The sequence below is a fragment of the Cyprinus carpio genome, chromosome B1 (assembly GCF_018340385.1).
Source record: "Cyprinus carpio isolate SPL01 chromosome B1, ASM1834038v1, whole genome shotgun sequence".
In the NCBI taxonomy this organism is placed as follows: domain Eukaryota; kingdom Metazoa; phylum Chordata; class Actinopteri; order Cypriniformes; family Cyprinidae; genus Cyprinus; species Cyprinus carpio.
In genome coordinates this window covers 1,547,143-1,566,913 of record NC_056597.1, presented here as the reverse complement: position 1 = coordinate 1,566,913, position 19,771 = coordinate 1,547,143, and the positions used below count along the sequence as shown (strand labels likewise).

The 19,771-nt window shown below is 35.8% G+C and overlaps 2 protein-coding genes across 6 annotated transcripts in view; one reads left to right on the top strand and one right to left on the bottom strand.

Annotated features, from left to right (window-relative positions):
• pax5 (paired box 5) overlaps positions 1-6,149 on the bottom strand; it is a 52,593-nt gene extending 46,444 nt beyond the window's left edge. The window contains exon 1 of one of the 4 annotated variants that reach the window (XM_019109396.2): positions 5,803-6,149. In XM_019109396.2, the coding sequence (XP_018964941.1) occupies positions 5,803-5,848 (46 nt within the window). In that variant the 5' untranslated portion in view covers positions 5,849-6,149. Of the gene's footprint in view, positions 1-488; positions 1,883-5,802 lie in introns of those variants that run through there. The other 3 variants (XM_019109360.2, XM_019109382.2, XM_019109370.2) reach the window with 3 other exon arrangements.
• A 5,979-nt stretch (positions 6,150-12,128) lies between these two features.
• LOC109096681 (zinc finger CCHC domain-containing protein 7-like) overlaps positions 12,129-19,771 on the top strand; it is a 55,325-nt gene continuing 47,682 nt past the window's right edge. Inside the window, exons 1-2 of one of the 2 annotated variants that reach the window (XM_042716159.1) lie at positions 12,129-12,371; positions 13,788-14,386. In XM_042716159.1, the coding sequence (XP_042572093.1) occupies positions 13,816-14,386 (571 nt within the window). In that variant the 5' untranslated portion in view covers positions 12,129-12,371; positions 13,788-13,815. The remainder of the gene's footprint in view (positions 12,372-13,787; positions 14,387-19,771) is intronic. The other variant, XM_042716158.1, reaches the window with a different exon arrangement.

Below are 19,771 nucleotides of genomic sequence, written 5' to 3'. Positions count from 1 at the left end.
GGCAACTTCAGCTTTCGTTTTTAACCTCACAAGTGGCCTGTTTACAGCCACCCTCAAGCAAAGTATTTAAAGGTTACGGAGCCTGTTTGCCATATTCTCAGCTGCGGGTCAAGTTCAGTTTGTGTCCGCTGGCTACTGGCCTTGGCCACGATCTCTTCCCCCTCTCTTTCCCCCCGGGTATTGTCAAACAGAAGGCAAAAGCTCTAACAAAGAAACCCGGTTCTTAATAAAGTTAAAACTCCCAAAATAACTGTCCCAAACAGCAAACCTTCACCGTTATTTAAGACACTGCTGCCTTTTTAAAGTTGACCAGCAATAGTGCACAAAGTGCTTTGCTTTCATTAGATTTAATCCGAGTGTATTTTAGTTATTCTGTAATTCTGAAAGGAATATTTGAATAGGTGGGGGAAATAATATTCTGAGAACTCTGATAGAAATCAAACATTTAACAGCAGTTCGTCTGAAGTGAAAGTCTACCGTGAACTTACTGTGCATCGCTGCGAACGGGTCGTGTTTGCAGTGGATCTCCATCGGTCAGCAGAACAGGCCTTCCCGTGAAAAAACACCAAAAAGCTTAAAATGTCCTCTTTTTTGCTCTTTTAAAGGTTTGGCGTATGTCTTCTGTCCGTTCTGCTCGGAAATGTTTCTCTTAAACAGTTTCAGCTGTGTGGAAGTCCACAGAAACTTTGGTTGGAAAATAAACTAATGAACCTGAAGACCCTAAGGCCTAAGGTCAAGAGGAGAAGAATATACGTAAATCGTAAAGGAAAGGGTAAAGGAAAATAGATAATTCATAAATAACAATTTATCTGATTCAAAATTAATTAATCAACAAAAAATGTAAATGGTCGGTCAGGGTACAACCCTGCAGGGTCACACAACTGCTTCTGCGGCCCAACATCCAGAGTGAACCAACTCAGACATAAAAAAAAACTGAATTTCAAGAAACAGTCCTGGCGATATGTACAAATTTTAATATTAGTCCGAACAGTCTTAAGCTTTAGACAAAAATGTAGAAGTCTCGTTTCCAAGCTTTATCTTGACATCCTCGCTCCACTGACCGTGACCCGTGAACTGTGACTGAGGCTCGCACTGTCAGAGCGCGTCTCTAGCAGGGATCTGTAAAATCCGGATGAGGTTTCTGACAAACCAAATCATTTATTTCATGTTCAACGTATCTTCACGTAAACCTTGCATTTCCTTGCATCTTGATCTTCTAATCGCCCAAAGCGCGTTCTCAGACTCTCTTTTTTAGAAAAAACAAAAATGCAGATAACTCCGACAGTACAAATATCCCCAAACAAAAGACATACGACCGTGAACATATGAGATCAAAAAGTACATGATATGAACTCCGAATCAAAATGTTTGCCAAAGTTAAATAGAAAATAAAAAATAGCCATTGCGCGAAGAATTCGAACTTGAAAAAAAAAATGTCCAAGAAATGTCCTGTAGAAGAAAACAGGCTTTATCAAGTTTAGTATCACTACTCAGTACGTGCGTAAAAATCCACGCAAAGTCTCAGATGGCTGATACGGTAGTGTAATTTGTCTGTCTCGTCGCATCGGATGTTCATGCCGTGTGAGCGCTCCGTCGGGGAGAAGCAGTGCTCGAGCCTCCGTCTTTACCGCGCAAACACTGCACGAGCTCACACCGCGTTTCAGAACCTGCTCTCGTGTGGACAGCGCCAAAGCCACAGCGCTCTGAATCTACTACTGAGCGCGAGCGCGACTGTCAATCAAGATAAGTCTACCTATCCGGGCTCTGCACCTCTGCCGTCACAATCGCCCTGAGTCGCGCTCAGATAAAGACGACACCGATTGGCTAACACTCAGCCAATATGAAAGTGACGTGCTGTCCGAATTGTGCACTGACAAATAGGGAGTCTTGAATCTAAGTTGTTCCAGTGGTGTCGCTGATCCCGTGTCTAATTTCAATTAAGAAAGGGGATAAAATTGAAATTTTCAAATATCAGTTTGCACTCTTTTCAGTCATACAATTAATAAATAGTTAATAATAAGGTTTTGCGTCAGAATGTTTTCAGTTATATGAATAAGCCAATACAATGCACTGAAAATCATTTTAAAATATTGCTTATGGCACTTGACACGTCGTTGTAACATTTCACTGAGCTACATGTGCATATAAAACAAAACAAAAAACGCATATTAAATAAATTAACAGTTTCACAAAGAGATTGTATTTGCAAATGATTAGAAGTGATATATATCGCACTTGCGCGTGCAATTACGACTTCAAAACACAAACAAGTTTGATTTTTTTGTTTTGGGTAAACTGTTTGGTAAATCTTAATTAACGAATTGAATGATTATGCATTCATTAAAGTTGCCCAAATGATTCGTTGTTATTTATGCGCCTCCGAAAAAAGATTCTTCCTATCTACATTGTTTTGACGGACACGAGCGCTGTTCCACGCAGACTTTTTCTCTATTTTCAAGCCAAACAAGTTTTCATTACCAGCCTTCTAACAGATTATTAAGCACTTGGTATTTAGTCATGTTTAGTTTAGTTGACTTAGTAATTGTGACGTGTTTTTAAATAATGGTGATTATAATTGTTGTGGTGGCTAGCATGGTGATCAGTGTAATGCCAAGAAATAACAAGCATTTAAAAAAAAACGTAATATTAGGGTTATCCACATTAATGTGGTCTTTAAATTATTATTATTATTATTATTTTACTCAGGCAAGAACACACGCACACAAAACATACTTGAATTAAAATGATTAAATTACTGAATGAATTAACTTAAAGTATTTAATTTTTTTTCAACACATGTGGTTGTTTTTTCAGTTATACGTATATTAATTTATGTCTTTTTATATAGGCTACAAAAAAACTTAACTTTTGTAAACAAAAACAAAACTAAAACAAAACTTTTGTATAAAAACAAAAAAAAAGAAAAGGGTATTACATTATGCCGAGATGTTTATTTGCCTGGATATAATACAAACCCTAACTCTTATAAAACTTTTTTTTTTTTTTTTTTTTTATGTTTTGTTTGAGAACATTTTGGAGAAAGTTTTCGTGCGTCTTCTGTGACCAATCACAGTGTTATCCTACACTTAGAGAACAGATACACAGCTACCCTACATGCATTTGCCTATGTGGTCAGAATAAGGTAACTTTAAAGTCGCTGGAATCCTGGGGCTCATGCTCAAAATTCATGTGCTTAAACACATATTCGTCTTATTCTGTAAGGCTTGAAAAGATTCCCGCGCGGTGCGCCATAAGTGCCACGAGGGGGCGAACCTATGGACTCTAGAGAGAAAAAGTGTGATTTACACAGACACAACAACATACTCACACACACACACACACACATACTTGCATTTGTGGTTTACAGGGACTCTCCATAGGCATGATGGTTTTTATACTGTACAAACTGTATTTTCTATCGCCCTACACTTAAACCTACCCCTTACAGGCAATTAACTATTGGCGATTTTTGAATATCATAAAACACCGTTTTGTATGTTTTTATGCCTTTTGTTTTACGGGAACACAAGAAGTATCCTCATAAATCATGTTTACGTTGTACATGTCATTATACACATTTGTGTCCTCATAAACCATATTTACCAGCACACACACACACACACACACACACATTTATACGCACACACACACACGCTCACTTATACACTTGTGAAATCACAGTATATAATGATAAACGTGTTGCAATATTAAAATATACAATAGCGCTGTTTGCAAAAATTGTTCAGCCTATTCCGTATTAAATTTAATAAGATGTTTAAAAATGGGGATTCATAAGTTATTTTACTTACATTAACAATTAAGTTGGACACTTCCATGTTCTTTCGAAGGCCTTGTAGGCTTTCAGTTGACATTTCTCAATCATTTATTTGTTAGTTGTGTTGTTTTGTTCCTTATGTTGAGAGAAAAACGCGGACCAAAGATTAACAATAATGGTTTTATAACGTTAGGCTGATTAAACGATTTAATTTTTTCGAGTAAATTATCTTAATTATTTTAGTTTATCTAGTCTGCCCCTTTTCCCAAAAAAAAAAATACCAGCTGTGGTGGCCCACGTGATACTCTCAATACTCAATACATATTCTGTCTTATTGGGAAAATTCTTGCATATATTTAGCAAATTAAATATTAAAACAAGTCAAACTTAAACAACTAAAATCATCTATAAATATGCTTTCTGCTTTTGATTTTTTTTTATAAAAGTTTATTATTTAAACTATTTGTTAAATCAATGACATAATATATTAAATTATTTATAAGAAAGAAAGAAAGAAAGAAAGAAAGAAAGAAAGAAAGAAAGAAAGAAAGAAATAGTAAGGCAATAATGAGTCGGATTCAGATCACTTACGAAAATAAACAATTAATAGTAAACAAAAATATAACATTTCTATAAAAGTGTTCAGAAATCTGAATATTTTATAATATTAACTGTAAATATTCAAAGCCAAGCACATGGTTTCCAGTCCACTCCAAGTTGGTCGTATATGAAATGAATCACATCACTGACACAAACTTTTGTATTCGTGAGAAGTGGAGATTGTGTTTTAGTTAAATCGAAAGTTAAATAAATTCTACAAATTATGTCCCAGGTGCTATCATTGAAAAAATGCTCTGGGTGAAACAAACATAACCTCTAACCAAAGGACTGCAAGACTATCAGATGTTTAAGCTTATGCATATTCCGTTAGTTATAGGCAGTGGCCTAGCTATCAAAGATATATTTATGACAGAAAGGCAAACCGGATAACAGTAGGCCAAAAAAAAAAATCAGCAGACAAATAAAAACACGAGACCCTAATATAAGCTACAATGTCGCATAATAAAATTATTTATAGCCTTCAAGAATAGCTGGGCATATCGTTTTGAACCAGGTGAGATGAACCACCTTTACTAGTTTAAACTGGTCCAGGTCCCGCTTTAGTTGGCAGAGCAATTTAAGAACATGTCTCATTTTCGTTATGCTAAGAAGAAAAGTAATGCATGTCCCCTTTATGTATAGCTTTATACTAACACAATACAATTTCTAGATGACAACAATCAATTTTGACAACTGTGCGATTTGTGTAGGCCTATCTCACGTTTAGCAAAGTACCAAGCACCAACATCGACAGAATTTAAGCATAAATCTCGATTGCACGCGCCATTTCATTGGAAGTTCTAAATATGACGCGTGAACGACGAACGTTTATGAAAACACAAAACTTGCTATTGAATCCATGGACTGAACAGTCATAATTCATGCTTTTGGATCATGAATGAAAACATCTGCAGTATAGACACTCACACTCGGGCTCAAACCTTTTCCACTGGAGCATACATCTTTCAACAACCTCATTGTGTGACAGGAAATGTAATTGGTTTCACGTATAGTTCTGTTTTGAAATTTCGTGTGACGGTTTTGAATTTTGATTATGTCCCTTTGGACTGTAATAGTCCCGGCAAATACGCCTAAACCCAGCACACTTCAAGCTCAAATGCACGTTGCTGTCAAAATCACAGAGTCTGCAAAGGTGTGGCCAAAATGTAAGCTTATAGAATTTCTAGGCACGTGTTGTTCTAGATTTCTGATGTCAAAAGTGTCACAAGATGAACCTTCAAAATTCATATCAATATAAGGGTCAATCCAAAAACCAAGCAGTTTTATAAAAGACATATTAGCCCATGTAGTAAGTGCACAAATGCTGTATTTGTTGGTTTAGTTTTGTAAAAGAGAGACATTTTTATTAGTAGACAACTTTGAGCAAACAATGGTAGTTCAAATGAAATGGAGAAACAAGGCCCTACCCGACCGTCCGATGCGCAGAGATGGACCCTTTTGGTCCAAGTCCATGCCGTGGCTAGAGGTTGGACAGAGGGATGAGCGGGGGGGTGAGAACAAAAAAAGTTCCCTCTCCTATGTCCTCTGTTGCTTTTCTCTCTGCTCTTTTTTGTAACAGTGGTTTTGACGAAGGGTAGTTTGAAATAATGTGACTCTTCCGCTCCCTGTTGCGCCGTTGCAATTGTTCACTGGAGTGAGACTAAACGTTTTAGGTGGAAAAGAGACTCTGAAGGAAGCGTGAAACGATTATGGGGCAAAGTCAAGAAAGAGCCGCGCGCTCATGCCCTCTTTCTTCCTCTTTCTCTCTCTTTCTTCCTCTCTCTCCCTCACACACACACACACACACACACACACACACACACACACACACACACAACTGCTCCCCTCTTCAGATATGGGCTGTGGGTCTATGCGTAGGCGCGTATATCTGTTTATTTGTAGGTAACACTTTTCAAACATAACTTTCGCTCCCTCTATCTCTGTCTCTCTCTCATGCTGACAAGTTTAAGTGCGTCAAGGGATTTGGGGTTCAGGAGATAAGTGAAATAAAGAACATGATATTCAGTAAAAAAATAAAATAAAACAAAAAAAAAATTAATAAAAAAAATAAAAAATCCTGGTAACACTTTGTTTTAAGGTGTCCTTGTTGCATATTACATGTACTTACTATTATAATAACAATAAATTATGCATAGGCCTAATTACATGCAAGTAAACCTAAGCCTAACCATATACTACTACAATGTATAATTACATTGTAACAAGGACACCTTAAAATAAAATGTAACCAAAATCATTTTAAGCATGTGCAAGAATCGTAACAGAGCTAATTTGGGGTTTATTATAATTTATATAATTTATTATAAATGCATATGCATGAACATTTAGACATGTCAAACAGTCTAATAATGTTATAGTATATAAAAAATATAAATAAAATATAGTACAGGGAAAAGTGTTAACAAATAAAATAAAATAAATAAATAAATATGGTGAGGCTTTTTGGTTGCATTTTTTTTAAAGAATCTAAGAAGACTTCTGCAGAATATTTTTGCTTTTTTTTCGTAACACCAACAATGCACGTGCTGGGTGATGACAGGCGATAATTTGAGGTCTCGAGGTTCATGGGCGACACAGACACAATTGAGCGTTGAACAATGCGATAGACGCGCCGTTCGGCACTCTCTGACCTCTACTCAGAAAACAACAAATGTAGCTCATTTAATCGCGCCTCATAAAGCCATGTTCCATTGATAGAGGGCTAAAGGCAGAATAATGAATGAAGCTTTAGACCTTATTAATTTAATACGGAGTGGCTCATGGCTTGTTTCAGATAATTTTGGCCCAGAGGTCAATTATTTAATTACAATACTTTTCGCGCATGACGGAAAGTCTGTATTCATTTGTGATAAATAAATAAATCAAATCATTAGAATGTGGGGCTGTGTTTTGAGGTGAGTTTGGGCTTCTAAAGCTCTGACGGGAGATGAGCACCAGTGTTACTGTGCAGGTGGCTGTTGTCACGGTGACCTGAGGCGATGTAACCGCATCGCTACACACGACTCTCCGCTCCAAGATCAAAGGCCAAACTTGTCCTACATAAACTTACATCAACGTCCACTCTTTCTTCCTCTTTCTCCCTTCTTGTCACATCTTTTAACACTTGGGACCACAGGGCTTCTGTTTGCATCCATCCATGGAATTAACAATAGACTTTAAAATAAAATAATTATTTTCCACGATGGCCAAACCACAGGCAGATGTTTAGGACATCAAGTGCAACAAAAAAGTTCTTTTTTTAAAGAATTTTATTCTAATGGATTTATTAGTTCAGTGAAGATGAGCAGTTTCCCACTGCCTCTTATTTTACAAAAATTAAATCTATAAGAATGTAACTTTATGGCTTATATGAACTGTATTTCATATAATGTATTTTCATGTGGGCCTGTTTAATGTAATATTAAAACATTAATATTATTATTATTAACAAAATAGCCTGATTATTATTAATAAATTGAATATAATAATATTGCTGCTACTACAGTTTTTGTAACCACTGTACCTGGTAAAGCTGCTACTATATTATTAAAAGAATAAAGGCAAGAAAAGTCAAATTTTATATTTTTTGGCAGTATAAAGGTTTCCCCATATAGTTTATTATACTCTAGTGCAATAGTTGTAGAAAATATGCATATTATTATCATTATTTGCCGAAAACATGGTTATCATGGTACATTTGTAAGGCATAATTTATTTATACTAGAAGTGAATTGCTCTATAACCATAGAAAATTTTAAATATGTTTGGAAATATATTTGTGCTTTAAATAATTTATTATAAAAATAATTATTAATGCATTCATTTCTTGAAAACTTAATAGGGTTGTTGTGTGAAATGGCAAAGGTTTTTATAGCCTAGGCTACATCATGACTCTGTTGATATTTCGTTTGGCAACATTGCTCCACACATGCAGTCTTAACGTGATAGGATAATAAAATGCGGTGTTTCAGTCTCCTTCTTAATTTAATTAATAAAGTAATTAAAGCGCGGAGAGTTTTTGGTAAGGAGGAATTTTGGCTGTTGCCCTGCTGGAAGCGGAAATAATCGCTTTTGACCGAGACGCGAGAGTCAAAGCGGACAATTAAAAACAAAAAGTAAACAAATACACAGAGAAAATCAACAACATTAATGACGCCTCTATTTTTTTATTCTTCTCATTTGTTCTGGGAATGGTGTTATGAATAGATGTCCAATAAACGAGTTTATTTATTTATTTATTTATTTTTACAAGCAAGCTCACATAAAACAAATCCAAAATTGTCTTATCGGACTGCCTGTCTCTCATCTGATCATCAGTGTCTATGACAGAAGCACACTTATGAATGTTTCTTGTCCCTTATCCCTTTCAAAAATACCAACCACTTTTCCCTCAAAATACACAGTAGAACTAAAATTATTGTTCCTACTGTGGAAACAAAAGCCAACACTGTCGTCAAACAAAAAAAAAAACAAGAATATTTCGAAAGAGATCTCCTTTTATGGCTCCACATATAGCATCTGTAACAGTATCTCGGCAAAATATGGCAATTTTGGTAAGCAACTTTCGGTATTAATTTGCATATCTTATGTAGGCTATAAAACAAAGGACTGGACATAGCAGAATTTGTTTGGTTATAATAATTACCTCAAAAAGAAAAGGTTTTATTTATTTATTTTTGCATTGTTGTCAAATCTGTGACACCATAATTTTCCACCTGTGCTTATTTAACTATTCAAAATATTAACATGCAGTTTTTCATATTTAAAGAGAGAGAGATCTTAGCCAGGGCTGTTAGTTTAAAATCCAGATGGCATTGATGGGGTATCCTTTTCTTTTTTTCAATTATTAAAACATAAACAGACACGCTCTCTTTAAATGTCAGCAAGAGGAAAAGAATAATGTAAATATTTTTTTCTATAGTTTTTCTTCAGCAAGATGAAGTTTGGTGTTACACCGAAATCTGTATCAAATGGGTAATTATCTAATTGAGTGATTTATTATAATGATGTATTTTAAGTATTAACCTGCTAACAAGTGTGAAAAATGTCTACAGAATGAGTGAACCCCAAGCCTCAGCAGGAAATAGTGCCAGTTCTAAACCTGTCAACACTTGGCACAAAACCAGACCACACAAAGAGGACATGGGTTTCTTCACTGAATGTTTTGTTCCAGATCGTGTGACGTGTAGCGACACGCTGGGGTCAAACTGTGCCTTGATATTCTAAGTCAGTGGTTCCCAACACTGTTCCTGGAGGCACCCCAACACTGCATGTTTTGCATGTATCCTTAATCAAACACACCTGATTCAGGTCATCAGCTCATTAGTAGAGACTCCAAGATCTGAAACTGGTGTGTCAGAGAAAGCAGATATGCAAAATGTGCAGTGTTGGGGTGCCTCAAGGACCAGTGTTGGGAACCACTGTTTTAAGTGGACACTCAAAAGGGAACACAATCAAACAGGCAAATTACATCAGTCTGTATAATAAATTGTCAGAACCAAAGGATCTCGATATTAAATCCGCAAAAAAAGATGAGAGAGAGAGAGAGCGAGAGAGCAATGGACAACCTATTTTATTTATTTTTTCTTTATATTTAATATTAACCCAATATTTAGTATTCATGTATAACTTCTTATTTTTTGTACTCTTGTGCTGTGATTGTTTTCATCAGAAAATCTACAGATATCTATAGTTTGTTTCTCATACAGTAATAAAGCTATTATGTTTGTATATAGCACCCAAATAGACTTATAACTTTCAATGCCATGATAATTGTATGCTCAAATATTGATCATAGCACAGTATGGGTCAATGTTACACTTGAATGACACACTGAAGGTGCAGGCTGTGGAGACATCAGCGATATAAATGCAGGGGTTGGTGAAGGTGGCCATTTGGCTTCATTTCCTAAATGAAAATCTTTCTCATGCAGAACAGCCATGTGGAATCAGATATTGGAATGGGAAAGCCTGCATCCTCGCTGGTGACTCCATCTTCAACACCCGACTGGTTTGAATTTGTGCAGATTGACTGACGAACAAACGCTGCCCTTTTTCCTTTTAAGACAATAATAGTAATAATGATCAACAAATATGTCCAATATGGCAATTTCTGTGGAGCAGCCAGGCATTCTGTTCTCTAGCTGCAATCACTATTTCTACTGCTTTCTCCTAAAATATGGTATATGTGGTGGGCTTTTGGCTTCATTTAGGAAATGTAACCTTTTGAAAGAAAACAATCCACTGCTTTGATGGCCTTTTCTGACACTGACACGCATGGAGACGTCTTCAGAATCAGATGGCATTCACACCATGATTCCCACATCAGTCGCATGCTCTGTTCATGTCATAGGCGCTGGAGATGATAAAGGTAGGCTGTGATTTCACAAAAATAGAAAGAAAGAAAGAAAGAAAGAAAGAAAGAAAGAAAGAAAGAGAGAAAGAAAGAAAGAAAGAAAGAAAGAAAGAAAGAAAGTAAGAATATGAATATGATTTATATTTAGATATGTTTCGTACAGATATGCTACCTGTTAAGATATGTAAATGTGGACCTCAGAAGAGGCCACACAAAGCAACCGATAAAAGAACATTATTCATGTTATTTCTATCACAGCAATAAAGATAGCAAGAAGTTCATATCTTATAAAAGGCCAACATCTTGAAATGCCAGCTTATGTCTTGAATAACTATTTGGTAGAAATATAATGGTCTTATATATAAAACAAATATTATAAACAATATATATATATATATATATATATATATATATATAAAACAAATATTATAAACATATTGACAATAACATTGCTTCATAACTTGCTTGCACAAATAAATAAAAAAGTGTGTGTATATAAATAAACCTAACCCAACCCAATGTAATTTGTGCCACAGCTGCCATAAACTTCAAAAACAGTATTGGTTATTACCAAAATATATATATTTTTCATGTTTCTGCAATGGATAATTCACCAGTACTATGTGTAAAATAATAAAAAAAAAAAAAAAGCATTTTTATAAGGCTCCTGTGTGTAGGTTCGGTAATTTCACTTTAATGGCAATTAATAGGTTCTTATCATTGCTATTAAAGTGAAATAACTTAACATAAACATAGGAGCCTGATAAAAATGTTCATTTTAGAGGACAATTTTAGACGCCGCTTAGAGGCTTTTGCATCTGAACTTTTCACACACACACACACACACACACACACACACACACACACACACACACACATATATATATATATATATATATATATATATATATATATATATATATATATATATATATATATATATATAAATCATTGCAAAATGGCAAGAAAATTCTGGTAAAAACCCAACACACAACATTGCCTCATAAATTGGCTGTGAAAATAAATATATAATTATTATATATATTTATTAAATTATTATATATATTTATTATTTAGATATTTATTTTTATATTTAAACAATGAAACTGTTTATCATATTGTGTGTGTGTTTTTTTTTTACCACCAATAATTTTGCAATGAGTTTGACCATTGTTTACCAATGGCAAAACAAAACAAAACAAAACATTATTTTTATTATTATTATTATTATTATTATTATTATTATTATTGTCATCATCTATCATGAAATTAACTGCAACCTCTCCCAAAAGTCACTCTTTATTTCTGAACAAGGTGTAAAGGCCTGAAGGTATAAATTCAGACACCATTGTTTAATGCCTAGCTCCCATGTGTTTCTTCTAAACTTGATACAAACAGAAAATTCAAGAGAGAACAGTTCCTTAATTTCCAGTTCCTCTCTCATTCACACTAGGAACAAACATGGTAATACTCAAAACAATCCCCGGACTCAAGAGTCACTAACCTATACAGAAACCTATAAGTTCGTGTGCTAAATGTAGCAGTTTTTCCCAGGGACGAAGACTAGTTGGCCAACCATTTAATTTTCCTGTGGAGTCCGGAAGCGGGTGTCCCTGTTTTGCAAATCGGAACTTATAAACAGGTCAGATTTTTATTCAGTTTCGTACCAAACCCAGTAAAACGTGTCACATGGATGGTGTAGCTGAGGTTACAAATGTTTTAAAACCCTGTCGTGCACGTTTATTAGTAATACGTCCTCAGCCGGCGTCCATGTGTACGTGAACACACGTGGGTCATTGAGCAGCACTTGATAGCACTGAGGCTAACACGTTCATCTGAAATATGTTATCTTTAGTGCTGTTACAGTACAAGAGGTTTATTTGCTCATAGATTTTATACAGATTTGTTATTGTGAAAACTCTAGGTTTCTTGTTTTTTACTGGAATCTTTAGGTTTTAAGCTAGCCAGCTGGCATAGTATCCATGGCTTGTGTTCTGTGGTGTTGTTTATGTGTTGTGTACATAATATTTGGAAAAAATACGTGCTGCTGTCAAACAGGCTAAATTTGAAATAAAAGTGCAGATGTGTATCCTTATGTAAAATTGAGACATATAGAAAGTTACATTGATCTGGCCTTATTTTCATCCTTCAGGATGCAAACTGACAGTTTGACCAAAACTAAACAGCTGCTGTTTTATGTTCATGTCATTGCACTTTGCTTTATGGATAGAGATTGTCTTCTCTTGTCTCTGTGTAAGTCCTGTATTTGAATAAAAGTATGACTGTTTGACGAACTGTTTATGTATTGACCTGATACTGTCTGATTTCATTTTATCCTATCAAAGTTCTCCCCAGTATTTTAGAAGTATTGATCAAAATGATAATAAATAATATTCAAATAATGCTCACCAAAAGAAGTTGTTTATAAATGTTTCTGAATTGCCATGTAGTAAAATTCCAGGTGTTTAAATATTATTGTATATTATATCTCGTATAAATTAAACTTGTTTGTTTTGTAAGGATTTTGGTTAACACTTTACAATCAGGTTCCATTTGTTAACTATATTTAATCTGTTAAGTAACAACATCAACTAACAATGAACAATACATTTGTTACAGTATTTATTAATCGTTGTTAATTAATAAAAATACAGCTGAGTTCCATTAAATAACATTAGTAGGTACAACTTTTCATTTTAATAATATAATACTAGTAAATGTTGATATCAATATTAAGATTAATAAATGCTTTAGAAGTATTTTTCAGTATTAGTTTATGTTACAAATGTAGTTGATCATGTAAAGTGTTACTTGATTTTTGGTTTTGTTAAATACATAAATAGATACATTTCTGTTTGGCACATACAGATATGTCTAATATATATATATATATATATATATATATATATATATATATATATATATATATATATATATATAAATAAATTAAAAATTAAATAATAAAAAAGTTTTTTGTACAGTTATTGACAGGATGATATACTGAAAAAAAATCTTTATGGCTTCAGAATGATGACTGATGATGATGTTTATGACTCAGCTGCTCTGTGTTTAGGGCTCTCCTTGAGATGTTCTCAGGGTATCAGGAGCGGGATGACTACGAGGACGAGTTATACCGGGATGATGCGGACTCGAGTTTGTCTGACACCGACAGTGAACTGGAGTTCCGGCTTTATTCGCAGCTGCACTACAGCGCTGAGATCCAGGAGGAGCGTGAGGACTCGAGAGAGGTCCAGTCATCAGTACCACGGACTCAAACACAGCAGAAATCCTTGCCTCATGCTCCGCCTGTAGATGTTATTGTGATTGACTCTGGCACAGATGTTATCACAGTGTCAGACAACTCTGAGGAAGATGACAGCGTCTGTGCTAAAAAGGGTCAATCATCAAAACGCTGGAACAGGAAGTTGCAGACCCATAGCTTGCTTTCACCCTCTCTACCACAAGTTCAAGCAAGAAGGAGCTCCCCAGATGATGTTGTTGTGTTGGATTCTGATTCAGACGACAGCTCTTCTGAATCTGTCCCTCCTTTTGTGGAGGATCTGGATTCGGACTCAGATGGGCTGGAGAACTGGATGATTCTGGGCCAAGACAAACAGGATGGAGATCAGACCATCCAGCTCAACCTCTCCTTAGCAGGTAAGGATTTTACCCAGCCATGTGTTTATGAGCATATTTTAGTGTTGTTTTTATAAAAGGGCTTCCATAGTATAAACAAAATGTAAACAAAAACATGATGAGTGCATATTTAAAGGGGTCATATGATGCGATTTCAATTTTTCCTTTCTCTTTGGAGTGTTACAAGCTCTTGGTGCATAAAGAAGATCTGTAAAGATGCAAAGACTAAAGTCTCAAATCCAAAGAGATATTCTTTATCAAAGTTAAGACACTGCCACGCCCCCTGAAACGGTTCGTTCAAACACGCCCCCACATGTCTACGTCACAATGTGGAAATATTTGCGTGATGCCGCCCAAATGTTCACACAAAGAAAGAAGGCGTGGTTTCAGTGACCACAGTTAGTGTTGAAGCAGCAATGTCAGGGAGATGCTGTGTGTTTCTAGGCGAAAGCAAAAGCACTTTATTTGGCCTTCCGAAAGTAGATGCATTTAGGAAGCTCTAAAATTAATTACAACAGAACAGCAATGCATTTTATGGACGATGGTTTCGTGAACCTAGGAGAGGAGGTTATTCTGTTTGCTACGACAGTCTGGTGCTTCTGAATCAGATACTGTAAGTATGTTTTGTTATTAAAGTATTTGCTATTGATTGTTCAAATGCAGAGTTTTGCCAATAGTATCTGCGTGTTGTGTGTGTGTGTGTTTGTGAGAGAGAGAGAGAGAGAGAGAGAGAGAGAGAGAGAGAGAGAGAGAGAGAGAGAGAGATGGTCAAACAGTGGAGTCAGCTGTCTTAACCGTCTGTGGCTTATGTACTGCAAACACATACGAGCTTCATCACTGTGTCTGTCATGCAACTCTGTTCCCCTTTCGGGCTTGAACTGATGGTAAAACTAAGGACATTACTAACTGTCTTTACATTTATTTTGAAAGATGAAGCTCGCGATTGGGTCAGTTGGCCAATCAGAGCAGACTGCGCTTGTCAGAAGGAGGGACTTTGTAGAAAACGACACGTTTGAGAAAGGCGGGGCATAGAGGACCTACAATAATGTACAGTATTTAAAAAATAATGTGTTTTTTGAACGTTAAAGCATGTCAACATATTCTGTTACACCAAATACACAAAATAATTATCTTTAAAAAAAGCATCATATGGCCGCTTTAAAGAAATAGTTCTGTCATCATTTACTCATCCTCATGTCATTCCAAACCTGTATGATTTTCTTTATGTGTTTCTTTTGTGGAACTTACAATATTATGAAAAAGGTTTGAGCTTTTACTTGAGGAAGTACTAATGATCTTCAAAATGTTTTCTTTTGTATTCCACACAAGAAAGAATGTCATACAGTCGAACGACATGAGGGTGAGTAATTGATAACAGAATTTTCATTTTTTGGGGACCTCCCTTTATAAGGCATCTTCTGTTGCAATAAAATATAAATAGTTCACCAAAAAATAAGATTCTGTTATTTACACCCCCACATGTGCTTCTGTAGGACTTGAGTTCCATGTAACACAAAAGTATTTTGTAGAATGTTAGTGCTTGTGTTTTCTATACAGTGAATCTATTAATAGGGGCTGTCAAGATTCAAAATGTACATAAAATTAACCCTTGTGACTGGTACACTATATACCATGCCTTCAACCTAGGTTTGAAAATAAGAGGCCTTACATTTTAGTATATTATATATAATTTTTTTTTTTCTTAATAAATTAATTAATTGTTATTTTTTACATTTGAATTTCTTTCCCAGGCAGTGTTGAATCATATTGTGCACAAAAACCTGATATTGTTTACCTGTAAGAAAATGTATTTTTTTTTATGGTGTTAGTTTGTTAGTCAGTGTTTGTATGGGGGCGCCTAAAGGGTTTGCAGGCCAGAGCACCTGTGGTCTCCATTCGTGTTAATGTAAGCACAAATTTGTGTTTATCCCCAATGCACTCGGCTGTATGTGCATCCTGATCACTGAATCTGATGTCTCATCCTCATGTATTTGTTGTAAAGTTACTGTGCCGATCGAAACGACTAGGTGTGTGCGTGAACACATGCATCCGACTTCACGTGAGTAAAGTTAATTTGCATGCGCGTGAGAACATGCAGGAAATGCAATGAGGGAATATTTCTGTGTATGTAGAGGAAAAAACAAACAAAACATAACAAACCTCCTGTCAGAGAGCGTGAGCAAGGGAGAGAGAGACTTTAATCATAGACGAATAAAAATGTCTTTGCAAATCTCTCCAGATCTACACATTAGGTTAACCTGCAAAGCTCAGCAAAGCAGCAAACCTCTCTCTCTGTTTCTTTCAATCTTTCCTCTCTTCTCTTTTTTCATCAATCCTCCCTGAATGTGTTGTCCTCATTTCCATTCGGAGACTCCTTCCTGTTCCTGTTTTTCATTTTCTACTCTTTCTCCTTCTCTCTTTCTTTTTTATCTAGTTCTCCCCTTCAAATACAGAGCGTTTCATTGTGTCTTTTCTCCCTCTTTCCCTCCATCCATCCATCCATCCATCCATCCTTCTCTTGCTCTCTTTTGCTTATTTGAATGGTGACTGTGGAGGAGTCTGTGGGCTGGTATTTCTGCTCTGTCGGTCATGCCTCTCACACTCATGTGCAGAGGGGGCCTTCTCCTGCCCTGGCCTGCTTTTGTTACCCAGAGAGAGATTCAGTGGAGGATGAGAGAGGGAGGGAGAGAGAGAGACAGAGAGAGAGGGGAGGGGTACAGAGGGATAAACAGGGGGTGGAGGGAGGAAAGGGGCAGCTCTCTGTCTCTCTTCTTCTCCTCCATGTCTCTGATCTCTGGGGCTTGACCCCGCACTCCAGAACATGTGGGTCACACAAGGGATGGGAGCTGGGAGGAAGTGGCTGGCTGCCTGTGCACTTACACATCTTAAAGCCAGAGGTTTCCATTGCCGGGTTAACTGTGGTAGAGCTTGACAAAAGACTCTCGGGTGAGGTGGGAGTGTAGGTGAGGGTTTTTTAGCAAAAAAATAAAAAATAAATGTGCATTGAGTGGACTTTTTGTTTTTTTAAAAAAAGCTTTTGCCAGAGTGGGAAGTTCTTGATAATTTTGCCCTAGGCCCCACAACTTAAACTGATGTCCTTAATCATAATATATTTTATCATGATTTCTTTATCACATACACACATACATGGGGTCTAAGAATTCTGATTGTAAATAAAATCTCTTTTACTCATTAAGGCTGACTTCTTTGATCAAGAATACTCAAAACTGTAATATTGTGAAATATTGTAGTATTTTAGAAGTAGAAGTTTTTTAAAATATAAATGATTATTGTGATGGCAAAGCTGAATTTTCATCAGAAGTTATTCCAGTTTTCAGTGTCACATGATTCTTCAGAAATCATTCTAAGATGCTGATTTGGTGCTCAAGAAACATTTTGAATTATTATCAATTATGAAATCAGTTGTGCTGCCTAATATTTTGTAGAAACCTTGATTTTTATGAATGTTCGAAAGAACAACATTTACTTAACATTATGACGTTATAAATGTATTTTACTGTCACTTTTCATCAATTTAATGCATCTTGGCTGAGTACAAATATTAATTCCTTTTTAAAAACTGACCCCAAACATTTGAATGGTGGTGTATAACGTATTATAGAATATTGACTTAATTATCAGCCACGCCATGTTCCTGTAACTTTAGAGAATGGTGCTAGTAACAGCAATGTAATCCAACTGATAAAATGTATACTTTAAATGCGACATTAGTTGCTTTGAATAAAAGCATCTGTCAAATACATAAATGTAAATTGGCAGATTTTTGACTAATTTCAGATAATTGGCATTGGCCTTTACTTACTTGGCCAATTAATAGAAACTTGTGTTTCCCTTTGTGAAGTCTCACCTGAAATAATTAAATATTATATATATTTGAAATCTCAGAGTTCAGATATATTTAAGTGAAATCAAAAATACTAAAATACAGTATGCATAAGGGAAATAAACACATTTTTATTTGTTAACATTCACCATAGGTGATGAGGGGATTTGTGTTTAGTTTGATTGTGTTTATGATACACTAGTAAAAAGCTTTAGACAGCGGAGACTAATTTCATTTGAGCACACAGACTCACACTCACACTCACACACTCTCACACAAATCCAATTCTCTTCAGTTGCTAAGTCTCAAGTATGTGATGTGTCAGCCGAACAACATACAGTCGTATTGTGACACACAGACTAAAATCCAATTCTCTACAGTTGTTAGTGTTGATGTTATTATATGGTAACAGATACACACATACTGGTTGACAGAAGTTGATTTGAAGAATGGTAGACATTTAAAGAACACAACCCAGGGATTGATAATATTTTTATGTTTATAATCAATTGAAGCAAGATTTTAGTAGTATTTCAGATTATCTATCTGTAATATGTTGACAGACAGACAGGTGGGTGTGTGGAAAAGTATAACAATGGCACAAAGAGACAAAAACCTCCCCAAAATCCCTCCCAAATATCCTATTTGTCCTTACAGTCCAGCACACACACAGGTTGTCTCGCTGAATATATCTGACTTTAGGATGGAGGCATGGAGGGGGGCTCTTGGACCCCACTCAAACGGAACAGACAAGAAAAAATGAGAGCCTCCAAAAAAAAAAGAAAGAAAGGAGGGGAAAAACTCTGCAAAGGGGGGCTCTAAACTTGAATTAGAGTTGTTGAGCCTTCCTCAGTGGTCACACTTTCTTTTTTCTTCCCCCTTTGTGCCTTTTTAATTTCCCTTTCCCCCTTTTTTATCGTTTTTTTCTGTGTTTTTCCCTCCCCTTTTTGGTTCTGTCTGGTTTTTCGCCCTGTGAACACCAAACTTTGTCATTAGGCTGGACTAAAGCAGTAGCAGCAGATGGGCATTAGTTTAAGCTGAATGCATGGGTGTTTGAAAGAGAAGTGTCTCTGAGTGTGTTTGATGTACTGCAGGGCATAAGGTAAGATATTAGCTATCCATCTCCCTCTGTTTTGGTTCTGAAATAGCATTACTGCTTATTCGTTATAAATCGTTCCGTTTTTAGCTCTCTTTCTCTGTCTTTTGTGACTTGACTTCCATTTTTACAGTAGTGAATGAGGCCTTGTCACTCACTTTATCCTATTGGTTGTGGTTTTCTCTTGCCGTCATCGCCTCGTCTCCCTCTTTTCCTTGTATTTCCCTCTCACTCTGTGGCCACACCCAGACCTCCACCAGTAACTGAAAGCTGTCAATCACATTTGTTTTCCTTTCTCTTGCACTTTGACTTTCTTATAGTCTACATGGAAGTGATCGAGAAGCAATGGTTATATAAAGTATGTTTATCTTAATGAATGAAACTAATTTTTTTTAGCTCATTTGGCAACAAAGGAGAGTTTATTTGATAAAAATACAGTATAATATTGTGAAATATTATAACAAAT